This window comes from Phalangium opilio, unplaced genomic scaffold, assembly GCF_054372755.1.
Source record: "Phalangium opilio isolate 3A_F unplaced genomic scaffold, DU_Popi_V2 ptg000025l_1, whole genome shotgun sequence".
NCBI lineage: Eukaryota > Metazoa > Arthropoda > Arachnida > Opiliones > Phalangiidae > Phalangium > Phalangium opilio.
The window spans coordinates 1,943,015-1,961,970 of NW_028324156.1; the positions used below are offsets into that span (position 1 = coordinate 1,943,015).

General features: G+C 36.6%; 1 protein-coding gene across 6 annotated transcripts in view; it reads left to right on the forward strand.

Moving 5' to 3' along the window:
* The window catches only part of LOC149691696 (putative receptor-type tyrosine-protein phosphatase mosPTP-1), a 112,065-nt gene extending 94,459 nt beyond the window's left edge, over positions 1-17,606 (forward strand). The window contains exons 4-23 of one of the 6 annotated variants that reach the window (XM_089869079.1): positions 1,595-1,776; positions 3,412-3,596; positions 4,690-4,804; positions 4,894-5,091; positions 5,160-5,440; positions 5,513-5,675; positions 6,499-6,616; positions 7,636-7,715; positions 7,801-7,898; positions 7,983-8,076; positions 8,150-8,229; positions 9,472-9,606; positions 11,306-11,440; positions 11,514-11,801; positions 12,463-12,651; positions 12,718-12,888; positions 12,966-13,094; positions 13,745-14,019; positions 14,286-14,430; positions 16,793-17,606. In XM_089869079.1, coding sequence (XP_089725205.1) covers positions 1,595-1,776; positions 3,412-3,596; positions 4,690-4,804; positions 4,894-5,091; positions 5,160-5,440; positions 5,513-5,675; positions 6,499-6,616; positions 7,636-7,715; positions 7,801-7,898; positions 7,983-8,076; positions 8,150-8,229; positions 9,472-9,606; positions 11,306-11,440; positions 11,514-11,801; positions 12,463-12,651; positions 12,718-12,888; positions 12,966-13,094; positions 13,745-14,019; positions 14,286-14,430; positions 16,793-17,026 — 3,295 coding nt within the window. In that variant the 3' untranslated portion in view covers positions 17,027-17,606. The remainder of the gene's footprint in view (positions 1-1,594; positions 1,777-3,411; positions 3,597-4,689; positions 4,805-4,893; positions 5,092-5,159; positions 5,441-5,512; positions 5,676-6,498; positions 6,617-7,635; positions 7,716-7,800; positions 7,899-7,982; positions 8,077-8,149; positions 8,230-9,471; positions 9,607-11,305; positions 11,441-11,513; positions 11,802-12,462; positions 12,652-12,717; positions 12,889-12,965; positions 13,095-13,744; positions 14,020-14,285; positions 14,431-16,792) is intronic. The other 5 variants (XM_089869081.1, XM_089869080.1, XM_089869082.1 and 2 more) reach the window with 5 other exon arrangements.
* Positions 17,607-18,956: the final 1,350 nt, after the last annotated feature.

Genomic DNA, 18,956 nt, shown 5'->3' on the forward strand with positions numbered 1-18,956 from the left:
GTTGAAAGGATTAGTCTATACTGTAACTGGTTATCTCATCGTTAGACCTAATTGGGGCCAGCGTAAATCCAAAGCACTTAGCCTATTTTTAGGGTTAGGTTTTATCTAATCATTCCAATTAATGCCAATCATTCTTGCAAGAATGTATAAGCGGACTTGGAATGTTTTTCTTTATGGGGTTTCGTTCTTGTTTACCGCGTTTAGGGAACTTTTAACAACCCCGATAACAAACTAATTTGCTTAGGAATCCGGGACTAAGAAATCCCTTGAAGAATTTTGCCAAAATTATCCCGGGGTCCATGTACTTGCGTACCCTGCTAGTGTAGACCGGCGTCCAACGCGTTTACCATCAAGATAACGGTCATAGCTGTGGCGGTAGCGCTAAGCTTCTGGATAGAGAACTCCGTCCTGGGTAGTACAAGTTAAAACTCATCTAGGGCCTATCTTTTACGTATTTTTCCCCCTTTCTTTCTTTCTTCAAACTAACTCAAGAGAGTCATCATTACTTCTCCCGCCAACCTTAGGTAGGCCTATTCTTCTTTAAACTATCTCGGTAAGATCTCTGGATGGATTCTAACCCTTGGTTTTCGCCCAATGGCACCACCCCCTCGTGGTGGTATGAGCGAGCGAGAGAGATTGCGCTATCCTGCATTCCAGCTAGTAATAAGCCTAGCTTGGTATCTTTATGTTATTTCTTTTTCCTCCTAGAGACCTAGACCATAGCTTTCAAATTAAAATGACTCTTGAGAGAGACCGCGTAGAAAACACTGCTTTTTTTTACTTGGAAAATTGGGGGAGTGTGGTGTTTTAGATATGGTACTCTTTGTAGAGGAAGGAAATGGTCAAAAATATACCCTGTATCGTTAGTAAACGGCTACATCCTGCGCACTACTGGTCTTTATTACTTACAAATTCTTTCATTTATATGCGGGAAAATAAGTTTTTTATGGGTTTTTTCCCTGTTTTTTAAAGAGGAAATTTAAGGTTGATGATTTTATGCTAATTTTATCCTTCGATTGTGACACTGAACTCGATATACATAGTTTCCACCCACTAAATTCCCTGGGCTTCTTTTTGACGGTTGTCCGGTGTTGCCAAGCCGTTGGTGAGTTAAGAGGTTCAGTTTGAATTATCAGTACTTGACCAAAGAGGGCCTGACAGCACTGCAGTAAAATTTAAGCTGTGGAAGGAATTTTCTGTAGCCCCTTTAGTGGAAACATAATGATAAGTTATGTTCCTTCCATAAGTTTGTCACTGGTTACAAACTGGAGCTTGTCATGAAGTGTGAGAGGTAGGTCATAGATTCGAGGTAAAGCGACGCCTAGTTGGTTTTGGCGCTGTCAAAGGCTTAGTACAGACTAAATAGGACTTAGATGGAAGTCCTGCAAAACTAATTAACCGAGTGATAGTACTTCAATTCTCGCTTGTCGTTCTGCTATAGAACTAGCTCGAGCTGTAAGTCTCTAGCATTACGAAGTATAGGTAGTGTCATACTTATGGGACATATCTTTTAAACTTATGGCGTGGAAACTATAGGATCTTTTAAGGTGGTTCATTTCTGAGGAGTTTTAAGATTGTGTTATTTTTCTTGCAGGGTTGGTGAGAATGGAGCTTGGGATACTTCGAACACAATTCGTACTAAAGATAATACCACTAACTACGAATTGGAGGCTTTACAACCTTACACGGTCTATTCATTTCGAGTGCTGGCTGTCAATGTCATCGGTACAAGCGCTCCCAGCAAAGAGTCATACTATATGGTCACTCTACGCGAAGGTAAGTCACCTGAAACCTTAATTATGGTAAATCCAAGCTTATAAACAAATCCTATAGGAAAAAGCGGGAAAAAACTGGCACGTTTTTCCACGAAATTTTATTCCCCCCCCCCCCTCCCCTTCCAGCCACGAGGTGTTTCGCGCGTTTTAAAGCGTTTTAATTGGCTTTTCACGCGAGCGATAATAAAATTAAAATCCGCTACTCTCAACGATTTTGCACCGATCCTCCCTTCCTCCATCCCTCTGGAGCACGGTTTACTTTCCTGGAAGGCTAAAAATATTGGGAAAATCTGTTTTCTCCGAACGGTAGCATGGTATTTGCGCGGGAAAGTGAAGGAAAAGGCGGGAATTGGAAACCTCGATGTTGCGAACGAGAAAAATGAACGAAGCGTAACTAACTCAGCATCGGTAAAGATTCTAGCTAGACTAGTATCAGGAATTCGGGATGAGAGCAAAAGGTTTTGCTAAGCCTAATGTTACGGTTAGGACTAACTATAGCGGGATTTTCATTTTTGGACCAATGGAGCTAGCCGCACGGGTGCATTCTACCTGAATAACTTAATACCCTAGTCGCGTATAGAAAACCATCAGGTCCATCACCGTGTCAAGACTCTTATATCATCTACGAAAGTCTGTTAGAGCGCTAAAGCTTTTCTCCATCAATAATCCCTTAGTCTTTTGGGGATATCGGAGGTCAAGAGTTAACCCTTTTAGCCCACCCCCCTTTCTCACACCTTTTCCTAAGAGGATTGTCCACCGCTTCCTTGCTTACAGTTCAATGACATAACTCTTGTAAATAGTGTCCTTATGCAATGGTTTGCGTTGACGAAGGTTTCTTAATTATAAAACGTAATGGAATGGCACCCCAGTATTATTTGCTTATATTATTTACCCAATCAGACGCAACGACCTGCCATTATGTCTCTAGTATCTTTTCTGCTGCATTCCCTCTGGCCGATTTTATCGATTTTCCCGAGGAATTTCTCCTTTCTTCATTTTAATTATCCTGGTATCTCGAACAAATATTGATAGATCAACAATATTTTCGATTAGGTTGCAGTATTAGCGGCTTTTTTCCCTCTTTTTTTCTTCTTTAATAATAGCCATTTTAATAAGTTTCCTTCCAAACTAACTTCCATCTTATTAACTTCTTTGGAGGGCCCAAAGAAAAACGGAAATCGAATCTTTCGCTTTTGGCTTCTGTTCTTTAAGTTCAAGGAGATCGATCGTGTGCCCCATCTCGGTTTTAGTTCGTTAATTAACTACTAGCTTCCATCATTCCATGCAAAAGAGGTTCTTAGGTTCCCTTTTCTCTTTTTTTTTCCAGTTTTTCTGGATCCATTCTTTTTAGTTTTTCTCATTTTGAATATGCGATTTTAAGGGAGATTATATTTTACCTCGTACGTCAAGATCCTCTTAAAGTAGGCTTAACGTTTTCTATTTTAAAAACGTACTCTAGATCTTATCTACGAATATATTCAGATATTCAAATTTTTTCCGTGTAATTTTTCATCTTTTAATCTTGATTTTATTCAAAATTTAAGTTATCCCACTTTTTTTTTAAGAGTTATTAAACCCGTGATTAGTTTTTAGACCAATTTAATTTAATTTTGGTCTATTTTATATTCGTTTTTAGTGCCATCAGGGAAGCCAACAATCACCAGCGCTCAAAATGTCAGTAGTTCGTCGATTCGTATCCAGTGGGCACCACCTCCTAAGCACACCATCCACGGAGAGTTTTTAGGCTACAGACTCACCTATCGAACTCGGGGGAAAAATGAAGCTCAACGGGAAGTCTTTCTCAGTGATGCTACAATAGGGGTAGGATAATTTCATTCAATCTACTATAAATCATCAAAGAAATAAGCCAAAATTGACATTAGTTAGGCCTAAACTTCAAAGTAGGCTTAGCGCGCGTGAGAATTCCGCCATTCAAAAAAGGCGCGTAAAGGTAGGCCTACCGGCACGTGGTATACGGAGCGGGGGTTGCGGAGGGTGGGAAGAGAGATTTAAAAGGCACTGCGAGGGTGGGTAGGGGAAATCCCAGCTACTTTCCGCCATTTTTTTCACCCCAAAAGTTATGTCACAGGTCTAATCTTCCGCTACTACCCACTTCTACACGCGCCTATCTTTCCTCTCGGGGTGTATGATTATATCTTATTTTGTTTACATTATCATAGATTATTTATAAATTAAGACTGCGCGTGGATCTTGTTAGTTTTATTCATCAAAAGAACCCGGTGATCGGAGAAAAACAATAGTTGGTCCTTATTACATCCTTAATCTTGAGATTAATTACGATTAGGGGTTTGGAAAAAAATTAATTTTAAAGTAGCCAAAGGACGGGCGGCCGAAGCCCCGTGCCGAGAAAGCTTTGGCCGCCGACGGTAGAGGAGGATGATCGTCAGGGCGGTCATCTTTTTGCCTCCTTTATTTAGTCTTTTATTAGTCGCGCTCGTAATTAGTAGAACAAAGGCGGAAGATGAAGAGCCTCAAATAGACCTGATACCAGAGTCAAAGGTGAAGAAAATAACACTTAAAAATGCTTCTAAAAATAATAAGGCCTAAAAATCCTCGTCTATCTGTCGCCCCTATCTTCTTCTTCCTATCTTTTCATTCAACACATTTCTTTGGCACCCCCCAAGGCCCCAATCAATTGTCATTTTCTCCCGCAAACAATTAGGCTTATTTTGACACATGACTTCAATTTTTTCCAAAGAAAAAGGAGTCTTGTTATTTCTATTTATATCTTTCTTACTAAAATAAATTAAGATTGATTTAAGAGCTTGGTATTTTGAGTTTTCTTCTCGCTACGCTACTCGAGTTTACGCAAGCGAGAATTCATTTCAAAGTATCTATTCCGCTGTTGCGGTTACTTTCAATCTATATTTATTTTATTTTCTGGGTTTCTCAGCATTATACCATACGTAGTTTATCAGCTTTTACCGACTATACAATATCGGTGCAAGTTGTAAATCCAGCGGGAAGAGGGCCAGCGGCTATGATCAACGTTATGACAGACGAAGGAGGTTTGTTCGTTCGCCATTAATCTAAGCTTAGTTTTCCCCCATGGGTTTGAAATTTTTTGGGTTAAAATGAGTTTTGTCTTTAATTAAAGTTCCAAGTCATCCTTTAAATCTTACCTACGTCAAAGTCACCAAGAATTCAGTCAGATTACGTTGGTTGGAACCGGAATTCCCTAATGGAATTATCAAAGCTTATTACATATACTTTTTGGAATTGGCTGCCGATAAGACTGATGTACGAAGAACTTACGAAGTTAGGAATGTTATGAATTACACCTTGGATGGACTGAGTAATTATCTTTAAATTTAATTGAAGTAAATTAGCTTTTTTCTGATTAATTTCGTTTTTCATCCACAGAACCTTATACCAAATATAAAATTTGGGTGAAAGCAAAAACGGGGAAAGATGAAGGAGCGGCTAGTTCCACAATAACTATAGAAACTGACGTTGATGGTCCAAGCGCCCCTAAAATTTTTAACCTTACTTGTCAATCTACCGACAGTATTTTTGTCCAATGGCAACAACCCGAGATATTTTACCACAAGATTGATTATTACTACGTACTTTATCGTGCCGAAAGTTCCTATGGATTTGAAGAGATTCCAATGTTGGCTGCGGAAGACAGATCTGATCACGCGGTAAATATTTATTTGCATTTTATTTACACCCTTAAAATAACGGATTTTCTCTTTAAAACTAAAAATTTGCAGTTTGATTTACCTCAATTTCAGATGTTTATCCCTAATTTAACGTCAAACTTATTATACGAAGTCATGGTTCAAGGAGCGTCTCATTCAATTATCCAGCATTCAAAGATTTACAAGGGAGCCGTTTCCGAACCCCGGAAGGTCATTCTAAGGGAAAAGTGTACAGGTATAATTTGGAAAGTTTATAACTAACTTGCCTATAATTTTTTCCGTTTCTCCTACGTGTAAAGTTAATGTTAAATACTATTGTTAAGGGAAACGTTCAGATAACATAACATTATAGCTTAAAAGAACGGCCTTTTTCTACATATTTCTTATTACAAAATAATTAGCATTTTATTTTTTTTAAAAACGAGGACTACTGCGCCGCCATTGCTTTAGTGACGTCATAACTTAGGCCTAAAGGGATTGGTTGAATTCTCACAGGATGAAAGAGGTTGGGTTTAGCAATGGCGGATGGCGCAGTAGTCCTTGATTATTTTTAAGACTAATTAAATGCTAATTATTTTGTAATAAGAGATCATTTATTTTAATTTTTATTATTTTATTTTCCCTTTTATATTTAGAAAAAGGCCATTCTTTTAAGGTATAGAGCTATTTCAGTGGGGGAAAAATTTCGTCTGCTACGAAAATTGGGCCTGCCTTTGAGTGTAGAGGGCGGCCATTTTGTGAGGGTTTCTCTATGGGCAAATAGCATTGGTGACGTAGCCATTACCCCCTCTGAAATAGCTCTATAATGTTACGTTACCTTAAATTTTCCTTTAAACATTATTGTTAAATAGGGTTTTATTTTTTTCTTTTGGTTGATTTATAAAATGTTACCGTAAAAATCAAAGTCAACCAAAGATTTTAATTAATTTAAATATTTATACTAACCATTTCTCTTCTTAAATGTTAGATTTAGAGCTAGTTTTGTTTATTATAGAGTCTATATCTATCATCCTTTTCCAAATAACACGATAGAAATAGTTTTTCCGCTAACTCTTTAGTACTTCCAGTGAATGGAAACGCAGGCTCTTCTGAGAAACTAACGGCTGGATTAATTGCCGGAGTCGTTTGCGCCTCCTTTGCTCTTCTCCTGGCCATCATTTCATTCATTCTCTGGAGGTAAATTTAATTAATTCGTAAAAAACTCTCGTAATTTAAAACCCTTTCCTTCCTTTCTTTCCCCCTTTTTTCACCTTTTTCCTTCCTTAACACGTTTAAATTACTCCTTTTTTATTTTACCCTCCTCTAATTTCAATTTGGATCACTGAATTTCACGCATGATTTATCTAATGGTTTTTGTCACTTTTCTGTTTCTTTTTCGTTCTCAGTCGTTTCAGTCACTACTTTTGCATGAAAAAAGGCAGACTGTATGTTTTTATATATTTTTTTGTTTTCTTTATTTATTTATTTATTTCTGTAAAGGTTTTGGGAGCATGTGATTGGTTAATTTAATTTTAGTAATATCAAGAAGCGATATCTAGTTTACTAGGGAGAAGGTATAAATTCGCCCCACATTTATAATCTAGCTTTATCTCCAGTTCAAACGTATAGTAGGTCCGGAGTTAATCCCCGCCGCCTCTAAATTACAACCAGCCAGCATCTCATTGGTTCTTAAAAACTCACGTCTGCGCGGCGACGCGAATGACGAAAATTACAGTTATATTTTCCGACTGAGGAGAGGCTGCGAAATACGTCCCCCTTCCCTTGTATTTTGAAAGGGGACTGGGACTATGGCGCGCGAATACTTAGGCATCTTATACCTTCTCCCTAGTAAACTAGATATCGCTTCTTGATAATATATACTAATTTTAATTTATTTTAATTTTTACTTTGGGTTTAATTTAATAAAATTTTTTTTTTAATTACTTTAATATTAATATAATTAATTTTAAGTCGCGTTAATTTTAATATAATTAATTTTAAGTCGCGTTAATTTTAATATAATTAATTTTTAGTCGCGTTAATTTTAATATAATTAATTTTTTAATCGTGTTAATATTAATGTGATCACTTCAATATTAATATAAATTATTATTAATTGTTTAATCACCTGCTCCAATGTCTTAAATTATATTTATTTATTATTATTAATTATTATGTATTTAATTAATGATTGTTAATTAATTAATTTGGCATAGGAAGTACTTTCAAGCCGCCTATTACTATTTGGATGATCCACCAGGAAATCGGGCGTCACCTCAATTATCAGAGACATACGGTAAAAAATTAACAATCCCCTTTAATTAATTAATTTAATTTAACTAAATAATTAAAAATTATAATAATTATATTTTAAATTCCAGATGAATCTGAATACACACCTGTTCCCTCTCATCTTTGGTCCAAACACGTCAGTGATCTTCACGCTGACGGGGATATTGGATTTTCTAGGGAATATGAGGTGAAAATTGATTTAATTTAACCCGTAATTAACTTAATTTTACATTAATTCTTCCTTTTTTTATTACTTTAATTTTAAATTTAGGCGATTCAGCACGTTTCAGATTTGGATTTGTCTTCTGAACATTCTCAATTGGTGGAAAATAAAAGCAAGAATCGTTACGTTAACATAGTCGCCTGTAAGTAATACTTCCCTTATCCTTTTAGACGTTTTTAGATCAATTTTAAATTTGTTTTATTAATTTTTTTCAGATGATCACACAAGGGTTGTTCTCAAGCCAATATCGGGTCAAAAGAAATCCCCCGATTACATTAACGCTAATTATATAGATGTAAGAAATTTAATTTATTTTATTTTATTAATTTTTTTTTATCTACGTGTGATTATGTAACACGCCTAGCTATTGCGATGGGATTTTGTTTGTTAGTTTGTGTGTGTGTGTGTGTGTTTGTTAGGGGACCCTGTGTACACGAAAATCCAGCGTGACCCGAAACTAGTTAATAAAAGATCCACAACCAACTTCAAAACTTCTATTGGGAAAGCCAGAAATTGGGAATTCTTGCGGTGTTTACTTTGCTTTTTATGTCGTCCCTTGTTTATGCTAATCATATCCCCTTCAGTGTCAGCTGGAATAGAGTAAAAGTGTTCAAAGAGCATACAATAACTAACAATAAGTATTCTAAAGACTGGGAGGGAGTTTATTTGTAAAATTAACTAAAAGCAGAAGTATATAATATTTCTCTTCGAGAGAAGTGTTCCACATAACGGGGTAAGTGTAACGTCATTCTTCCCAACATCGGAACATTTGGAGCAAGGTTACTAAACCGAATCACATACGCGATAAATAGTTCCCTCATTATTACTCTATTGGCATTTAACTATTTGGCAAGACGCGCTTGTGGATTTTTATCCCACCCCAAGACGATGTTTGTGGGTTCATTGCTGGGGATTTAGTTCCAAATAATTATAGAATTCACCTTACGGTGCGATGCCCATCTGAAGTTTGATGAGCGGGAAAGCAAACAAAAAGGGTGAGCCTGGGAAGAATGACGTTACAAAACTAAAGTATTAAAAGGATACAGAGTGTCATCCTTCTTCAATTATCCCCTTCTGCTAAAAGTGTTTGCTGTTAAAAAGTATTTTACCCCTTGGTTCCATGCGCTGACAAATGATTGACAGACAAAAGGGGTAATTTATTCCACTTCCTATACAAAGGGGTTTAAGCAAGAGATGGGGAGGAATATTCTATAGTCTTTTTTGGGAAGTCAACATTTTTTTTATTCTATATTATAAAGGAACACGCCGACCTAGCTATTTTCTTCTGTCTATTTAAATATTGATTGAATTGTAAATAAAGTTATTGGAGTAAGCGCGTACCCACAGGAACTTAATGTACACCAACTGTTAGACCATTTCGTATATTAAATTTACGAGTTATAACATAGGTACCACGTGACGTTAGTGCACACGAAACTAACACTAACAACACGTAGTTCATACGAAATGATTTTCGTGACTTGTTATTATTGTGCGAGAAAATATTAAATATGGTTTTTTTATTGTTGTTTTTCAGGGCTACTGCAAAAGCAGAGCTTATATCGGAACTCAGGGTCCGTTGCCGTCTACATTCGACGATTATTGGAGGATGATATGGGAGCAAAGAGTTTACATTATAGTAATGATCACAAATTTAGTTGAAAGAGGCCGGGTGAGTTTTCCACACTTTTTGCTCGATGTTTTATGTCGATTTTTTGTTTGTTTTTTAAATGTGGGTGAATGTTTTCGATGTTTGCTTGATGTCATTGTCTTATTAGTTTGTCTTAATTATTGTAAACGCGAGTTGGTGCATTCGTTGCGGTTAGTTTTGCCTTAATCGTTAATTAATTAACTAATTGATTTAGTTAAAATAATTAAATTTAGTTAAAAAAAAAACAACAAAATTTCATATTAAAAAACCCAACGTTAAATATTAAATATTCGGAACTTTTTACTTAAGAGTAAGCTGTGGCGTGGATGCTCTATAGTTTTCATGATTTATTTTTTTACATTAAGTGATATCATATATATATAAATTTAATTTAATTTCAAATCACGTGATATCAAAAAAAAATAAGTTAAATACTTTTTAATTTTAATTAAGAAGTCTAACGTAACGTTTTGGTATTTTAATTTATTCAGGATTATTATTCGATTTATAAAGTAAGCAACAAGTGTTTTATTATTCTTCATATAAAATAATTTGCTTATTAAATTAATTTTAATTGGATTGGTAATAACTAATTATGATAATTGTAATTAAGGTTTGAAGGGTGGACCCATTTCATGTCTAATTAATTTTAATTTTTCATCAATATTAGTTCATAATGCATTAGTTTTTTTGGGGGGTTATTTTGTGACAATAATTTTTAAAGCATACTTAGTTTATAATTGGGAATTTTATTAAGAAATGAAATTTTTTGGGTATTTTTAAATTTTAATTGATGGGTTTTTGAGTCGTTATCGTTAAAATGGATTTAAGCAGTACGCACACCCACCTTTTCTTCTGTCTTCTTTTTTCTCTTTTTCTATCTTGCATGCCAGCACGATCCTAGCACCTCTGAGTTGGACGATACTGTAAGTATATTAAGAACGTCAGTAAATTTAAAAACGGAAAATAATTATCTTTAATAGTTTTTTGTTAATTATATTTAGCTTTGCTTCTTTAATTTTTTCTTTTTTGGCTTTTTCTAACCCAATTTTTCTCATTTTCATTTTTTTTCTACTTTTTCAAAATCATCTTTCCCTTTTTTATTATTCTCCGTTAGGCGCTCTTTCACTTAAAATTAACATAATCATCTTAGAAAATAATTTAAGATTCTTAATTAATTAATTAAGTTTGAGTAGAAAGGGCGTCTTGCGTAATTATTATTCATGCTACCGCTATTTTGATTTCTTTATTTTTTTTTTTTTAAAAAATTATTTATAGTTATTGGTTATGATCTTTTTTCACGACCTTTATTTTTATTAGAAATGCACCACGTCACAGTTGAAACTGTAAATATTATAAAACATTACCGTTAAATTTAAATTTAAATTTAAAAGAAATATAAGTTAAAATTAAATAGAAAAAAAAAAGAAATAAATACGGAATTCCCAGTTTGGTTTAAATTTCGTTTTATAATAATAATAATATTAATTAAAAATAAACAGGCATTTTTAGGGTTTATTAATTAATTTATGCACGATCCTCGCCTGACGTTTTTAGTGGCGCTTTGTTATTTTAATTTAATTTAATTTTATTTAATTAATAATTTTGGTTTAAACGCTAGCCCGGTATTTTTGGGAATGTTAATTGCTTTCTTTTTTCGTTTTTATAAGCTTGGGTTAGCCAATTAGTAATTGTCGTTTTAATTAATTCGGTAAAACAGAGAAAGTGCGATATGTATTGGCCAAAAGAAGGGGCCGAAACTTATGGGATAATACAGGTTAAAATGGTTCAAGAATTAACCATGGCTACCTACACTTTAAGAACGTTTGTCATCAGAAACGTTAAGTTGAAAAAGGTAGTTTTAAGAAATTAGCTTATGGGAAGGATGTTAGTGTTTTTAATTATAAATATTAATTGCGCAATGATAGAAACAAGCGTCTGAAAGGACGATCTACCAGTATCATTATACAAATTGGCCAGATCACGGGGTACCGGAGCATTCCCTTCCCGTCCTGAGCTTTGTGCGCAAATCGGCGGCGGCTAATCCGCCAAATGGTGGACCGATTATAGTCCATTGTAGCGCGGGAGTTGGCAGGACAGGAACTTATATTGTACTAGATGCCATGCTCAAGCAGATAGCGCATAGACAAAGTATAAACGTCTTTGGGTTCCTCAGGCATATTAGGCAGCAACGGAATTATCTCGTACAGACTGAAGTATGAACGAAATGCGTTAAGTCTGGCCAAGAAGCGATATCTAGTTTATTAGGGAGAAAGTATAAGATGCCTATAAGTATTCGCGCGCCATAGTCCCAGTCCCCCTTTCAAAATACAAGGGGGGAGGTAAAAGGAGGCCGGGCTATTTCGCCTCTCTTCAGTCGGAAAACATGACTATAATCAGAGAGAATTTAGAATGGGAGTGGAAAGGGTGGTTTGGAATGTAGCGCAACGTCGTCTGCTAAACGTTATCTAGGCAGGTCGACTTCCGGTATGATGCGTTTGTAACAGAGAGATTTTAGAACATGTGACCGGAAACTCGCCTACCCCAAAAAGCTCAACGCGACATCTTGTTTGGGCGTCATCACGTTTAATAGAGTCAAAGGGGGGGGGGCCTTCCACTCCTCTTCTAAATTCTCTCTGCTATAATTTTCGTCATTTGCGTCGCGCTGACGTGAGTTTTCAAGAACCAATGAGATGCTGGTTGTAATTTAGAGGCGGCGGGGACTAACTCCGGACCTACTATACGTTTGGACTGGAGATAAAGCTAGATTATAAATGTGGGGCGAATTTATACCTTCTCCCTAATAAACTAGATATCACTTCTTGGTCTAGCGTTGCAAGAGTTAATTATGACGTGGTTTCCTTTGGGGTCGTTTAGGAGCAATATATTTTCATACACGATGCATTGTTGGAGGCAATAGAAAGTGGAGACACCGAAGTTGAAAGGTCCCAGCTGGGCCGGTACCTTCAAACGTTGCAACATGCAGAAAGTAACGATATAGCTCTTGCTGAAAACGAAAAACCCGTTGTAGCAAAATCCTGGTCACTTTTGGAGAAACAGTTTAGGGTAAATGTCTTCAAATTATTGTTTCAAATGGAAACTCGCGTAACCGTGGACGGTTTTGCTTTGCAGTTAGTGTCGAGTTTCAAAGCGAAAGACTTTAACGTAGTCTCTGCCTTGAAGCCGTGCAACAAGAGCAAGAATCGCACTCTTAATTTAATTCCAATTGAATCCCACCGCGTTCACATCACTCCTAAACCGGGCACTGATGGATCTGACTATATTAATGCCACTTTCTTACACGTAAGATTGATTGTTTAACACTCTTTCTTCCTTTTAAATAATATAATAACCTCACGAGGCTACTTTAATATTTTCAGGGTTTTAATAAGTTACGAGAGTTTATCCTAACGCAACACCCAGTCTTTGAAACGATAGCCGATTTTTGGCAAATGGTTTGGGATCATAACTCTCAGACGGTGGTCTTATTATCTCCCATTATAGAAAAGGTAAAGTACTATTTAATGCCTTTTTTTAAATTAATTTACGCGTTTGGCGTCTTTGTTGACGCGTTTGGCGTCTTTGCTGACGAGTATGGCGCCTTTATTTACGCGTATGGCGCCTTTATTTACGCGTATGGCGCCTTTGTTGACGCGTTTGGCGTCTTTGTTGACGCGTTTGGCGTCTTTGTTGACGCGTTTGGCGTCTCTGTTGACGCGTATGCCGTCTCTGTTTACGCGTATGGCGCCTTTATTTACGCGTATGGCTCCTTGATTTACGCGTATGGCTCCTTGATTTACGCGTATGGCGCCTTGATTTACGCGTATGGCTCCTTGATTTACGCGTATGGCGCCTTGATTTACGCGTATGGCGTCTTTATTTACGCGTTTGGGGTCTTTATTTACGCGTTTGGCGCCTTTGTTGACGCGGTTGGCGCCTTTTTTTACGCGTTTGGCGTCTCTGTTGACGCGTTTGGCGTCTCTGTTTACGCGTTTAGCGCCTCTGTTGACGCGTTTGACGTCTCTGTTTACGCGTTTGGCGTCTTTGTTGACGCGTTTGGCGTCTTTGTTTACGCTTTTAGCGTCTCTGTTTACGCGTTTGGCGCCTCTATTCACGCGTATGGCGCCTTTATTTACGCGTTTAGTGTTTGTTTTATCAGGAATTTCCCCAGTTTTGGCCCGATTCCGGTGAAGAAAGTGATTACGGAACTTTCAAGTTAAAATTGTCCGAGGAAAAGTTGCAAGGAAGTTTCGTGACGCGAGATTTTATCTTGCAAAGCACGCAGGACGACTACGAATTGACTTGCCGATTAATGCAGTGCGCCGGCTGGCCCGAGTCCTGCTCATCTCCGCTTTCCAGCGTCTTTGATCTTGTACAACTAGTCCAAGAGTGGCATCTCGAATATCAAAATGGCCCCATGATTGTCATAGACAGGTTTACTATATTCATTTTAAAACAAATCTACTTTTCTCTTTCCCGTCTTTTCTATATCTTGAACTTTACATAACAATTTAGTAGAACTTTTAACTAAGTCTGAAAGTAAGGTTTTTTCACTTAGTTTAATTGACTTTAATAACATTTTAACTTCTTTTTTCATTATTTGATCTATGAGATAGTTTTAATTTTAATTTTAATTCATATTTGACAATTTAATATTAATATTAATGTTTTTTGGGAAATGATTATTTTTCTTTGTGAAGGAATGGGGGCACGGAAGCCGCCACATTCTGTTGCTTAACAACGTTGTATAAGCAACTGGAATACGAGAATAGCGTAGATGTTTATGTCTGTGCCAAACTCTATCATATTAGAAGGCCTGGCATCTGGAGAAGCCAGGTAGATAAAGTAAATTTTAATCATTTCGCGGAGGAATATTGTGTATTTTACTATTTTCCCGGGGCGTGCGGGTACACGAAAATATGGAGTACCGGTATTTGATTTGGGGTCGTCGGGTACGCGCCATGATACCCCAAAAAATAGAGTACCCGCCTCGAAATACCCGCAATTATAGAGTATCCCGTCCGTCTTTGGGTACAGGTCGGTTACCCGCCCTGATACCCGAAACACTCGAAAATATTGAGTACACGCCACGAAACACCCGAAAATATGGAGAACCCTTCTTCGGGTACGGGTCGGTTACCCGCCCTGATACCCGAAACACCAGAAAGTATTGAGTACCTGCCCCGATACACCCGCAAGTATAGAGTATACGTCTTTGGGTACGGGTCGGCTACCCGCCCTGATAATCGAAACGCTCGAAAATAATGAGTACCCGCCCTGATACCCGAAACACTGGAAAATATTGAGTACACGCCACGAAACACCCGAAAATATGGAGAACCCTTCTTCGGGTACAGGTCGGTTACCCGCCCTGATACCCGAAACACTCGAAAATAATGAGTACCCGCCCTGATACCCGAAACACTCGAAAATAATGAGTACCCGCCCTGATACCCGAAACACTCGAAAATAATGAGTACCCGCCCTGATACCCGAAACACTCGAAAATAATGAGTACCTGCCCTGATACCCGAAACACTCGCAAGTATAGAGGTATAGAGTACCCGCCCTGAAACACTCGCAAGTATAGAGTACCCGGGTCGGTTACCCGCCTCAATACTCCCAAAACCCGAAAATATTGAATACCCGCCCGAAACATCCGCAATTATATACTATCCGTCTTTGGGTATCTACCAGACCCATACTATAAACCCCTTCCCTGCCTTAGTACCCTAATAGGTACAGCTGTAGCAATTTTAAGCTTTCCAAATACCCAGCGTGGTCGCTGGTCTGTTAAAATCGCCCCAGGGGTCGCCTTTTATGTTGGGACATACTCAGCATTCTTCCTATGAAAGGTTAGGCCACCTGAGTTCTAATTCCCTCCTACTGTTGTCCAAAGAAAGTTTTGACACTTTGACACTTTCTTTGACGGGAGAAAGAATTTTCAAGGGACTCGTCATTCTGCATATTTTATTTTTAAATGGTTATAAAATTATAGCTTGTACACGTGAGTGATTTACCCCTCGAGATTTACCCATCCACACCCGGAAAGGAATAGTCCATTATAAAAACGTAGTTTCAACTGAGGGGTGTGAGCGAACTAGGCCTATAGAAGCCCGAGGGAGGAAAATATAAATATTTCTGTTTTCCGAAAAAAATAATTTAACTGTTAAATATCAAAGTTCTGATAAATTAATTTTAAAAGAAGTTAAAACTAAATACAAAGTATCCAAAGAAAAGCTTACAAATTATTCAGGGCTCTATTTTCAAAAACTATGTGACACTTACTTCATATGTTAAGTCAAAAAGTGTAAAAATTCTCATTTCTCCGCGTTTCATAATTAATTTAATTTTTAATTAATATTGCTTAATGAATTAGACTACGCTATAGCGGCCTTAGTTTTGAAATTTTGGGGATTTTGCAGGACCAAGAGAACCCAAAGGGTAATAGCAACTACTTTTGGTAATAGACTATTCCATTAGTTCCAGTAGAGAAGTAAACACAACAGGGACGGGGAGGTCACCTTCTTGGGTTATTTCCCTGGCGCCCATAGCAACTACTTTTGGTAATAGACTATTCCATTAGTTCCAGTAGAGAAGTAAACACAACAGGGACGGGGAGGTCACCTTCTTGGGTTATTTCCCTGGCGCCCTGAAGCTCCGTTAGAGGCAGCTCGAGTCGGATATAGCATCCCTCTCGCGTTGCATATTGGTTGGCGCCAGGGAAATAACCCAAGATGGCGGCCTCCCGCCCTTGTGCGTTGGAACGCTTCTCTGCAACTAATAGGCCTTTTCAAAAAATCCCCTATACAAAATATGTAGCCGGGGAAAAAGCAGAGATGGAAGGCAATTTTTCCCTCCCTAATTTCTGCGCGCGCACCTCTGAAACGTCATTTTTAAAATCGCCTATTATAGGGTGTTTCCGCGAGAGTAAAAAGGGAGAAGAAATAGGGGGCGAAAACCGGTTTTCAGGGGATGTCAACATGGCGTCCTAACGTGGTCAGAGCGGGCAGCCGGAAATGGGAGAGGAAAGGGGGTAGGTAACTTGACGTCACGCGCAAAGACCCTATTGGAATGGTCTATTGAAAATTGTACCACCTGACACCCATAAATCAAAAAAAACAAAAACCCGCACAGCCCTGGTATTTTTTGTACCTAAATATTAAAAATATCTTGATTGATTTATTATTTGTTGCGGTGCGTAAAGGACGACTATTTGTTCTTGTATCGAGCGCTGGAGAGTATAGCGAACAATCCTTACCTTTGTGAGAAGGGTGGTAGCGTCGTCGGAGGAGGAGGTGTTGGGGGACCAGGGAGTGGCGGAAACAACGCTGATACTTCATTTTGCAGCAGTCAAGGAGGTATGGTGACAAACGGGCACGTCAACAGTAATGGTCACGCTGTTTTACCTTCAAAAGGTGCTAGTGAATCCGTGGCATGATAATTAACGAGCAGCAGCGAGAATAGTTTAAATTAAAACACAGAAAAAAATAAAGTGGCGCTTTTTTTTATTATATTAATTTATAAATATTATAAATAATTAAAGAACAATTTCCCCCCTCCCCCTTCTTTTTTAATTGTTTTTTTTTAATTGCACAAAAACAATAAAACCGCGTGAACTTGCGTTTTAATTTTATTTTAAAAAAACTACATACGTCACAAACGTTTTTTTTAAATAAAACTACCAAAGCTTTTTATAACTTCCTAAAACAAAAAACAAACGGTGTGAAACAAAACCTCCTACAGTTGTTTTTTAATTTTTAATTTCTTTTTTTTTTATGAATTCATTTACCGGTGCCTTTTTTATTATTAATTTTTAATTTTCTTTTAATATAATTTTTTTTTTAATTTACTCGTTTTAATTTTAATTTTAATTACCCCCCCTCTCCCCCCGGCTTCCCTCCTGCGTCGTTTTAGCGAATTTTTGAATTTTCTTTTTCTAGATTTGGCAAAAGAAAACAACATCCTTAAACGCAGCTACTAAAAAAAAATAAATAAACAAATTTTAGACAAAAAAAAAATACACAAAACAGATTTTTACGGAAATTTTCAAAAAAAAAACTTAAAATTGAATTGTGATCCTTATTTAGTTTAATCGGGGAAAGAAAAATATTCAACCAACACTAACCAACCAACCAAAATTTAGCCCAAGAATTAATTGTTTGTTTTTCTTTTGAAACAATTTTAATCGCACCAAAAACAAGCAAACAAATAAACAAACAACAAAACCGGTATTCTCAACTTTCATATTTTGGGCTTTTGAAAAAAAAACCAAAAGAAAAGAACACGTACGTTTATGAACGATTTAGGCCTAGGTACATAGAGATTTAAAAATTAATTAATATTAAATGATAAACTAATCAGCGTCGAGTTTAGCGCCCACGGTTTATTAATTAGGCCCTCCCCCCTTTTTCAATTAAATTAATTAAATTAAATTAAATTAGATCAAACAAAAATTAATTAATTAATTATTGTGTGCTTGCGTGTGGATAATATTACGAAAACAAAATTCAAAGGAACTCGGTGTGTGTCGATTTCGGAAGGACCAAAAAACAAAAACACTATAGAAATCGGCTTGTAAAGTTAAATAATTATAATGCTCTCTGTATAAAATAAGAAAATTATACAAATTATGTAGTTATAACGAAGAATACGGTAACATTTTTAAAAGAAAACCGCTATAATTATATATAATAATAATAATAATAAATAGGCCCCGCCCCCTTATATAATACACAAAGCTTCAGAAAAATACCTATAATCTAGAGAAAAAGATACAGATACTAAGGTTTGCCGCTTAAATATATATATATATATAATAAAACTATAGGGTCTTTGTACAGATAAAAAAAAATACGAAAAGAAGTCGCCCTTCCCCCTACCCCGTTTAACCCTTCCCCTACCCTACCCTTTGACCTTAGCGGAAAAACACCACCCACTCAACTTTTAAGCTACCGAGGCATTTATTCTTATCCTTTTTTAATTTTTCCAAAAAAGGGTTTTAATTTGTACAAAATAGTGCATTCCAATTGAATTTATATATAATGTGTTTGTTGTTTGTTTAAAGAGACACTAAAATCAACAAATAAATAAACAAACAACGGAGATTTTCATAGACTCTTCTATATTCACTATAAAAACAAATTTATAAAGAAAAAACAAAATCCTAATTATTACCGGTATTGTATAGGTACATAAACGCTGAAAGACAAAAAACAAACAAAAACATTTTACTACCTATCTAAAAAACAAGATATATCGAGAAGTCTTCATTGCGGAGCTATTTTGTGTTTGTGTGCATAAATTAAAATTGAATCCCTCCCCCGGCATAAATTAATTAACGGAGTGAAATTAATTATAAATATATATAA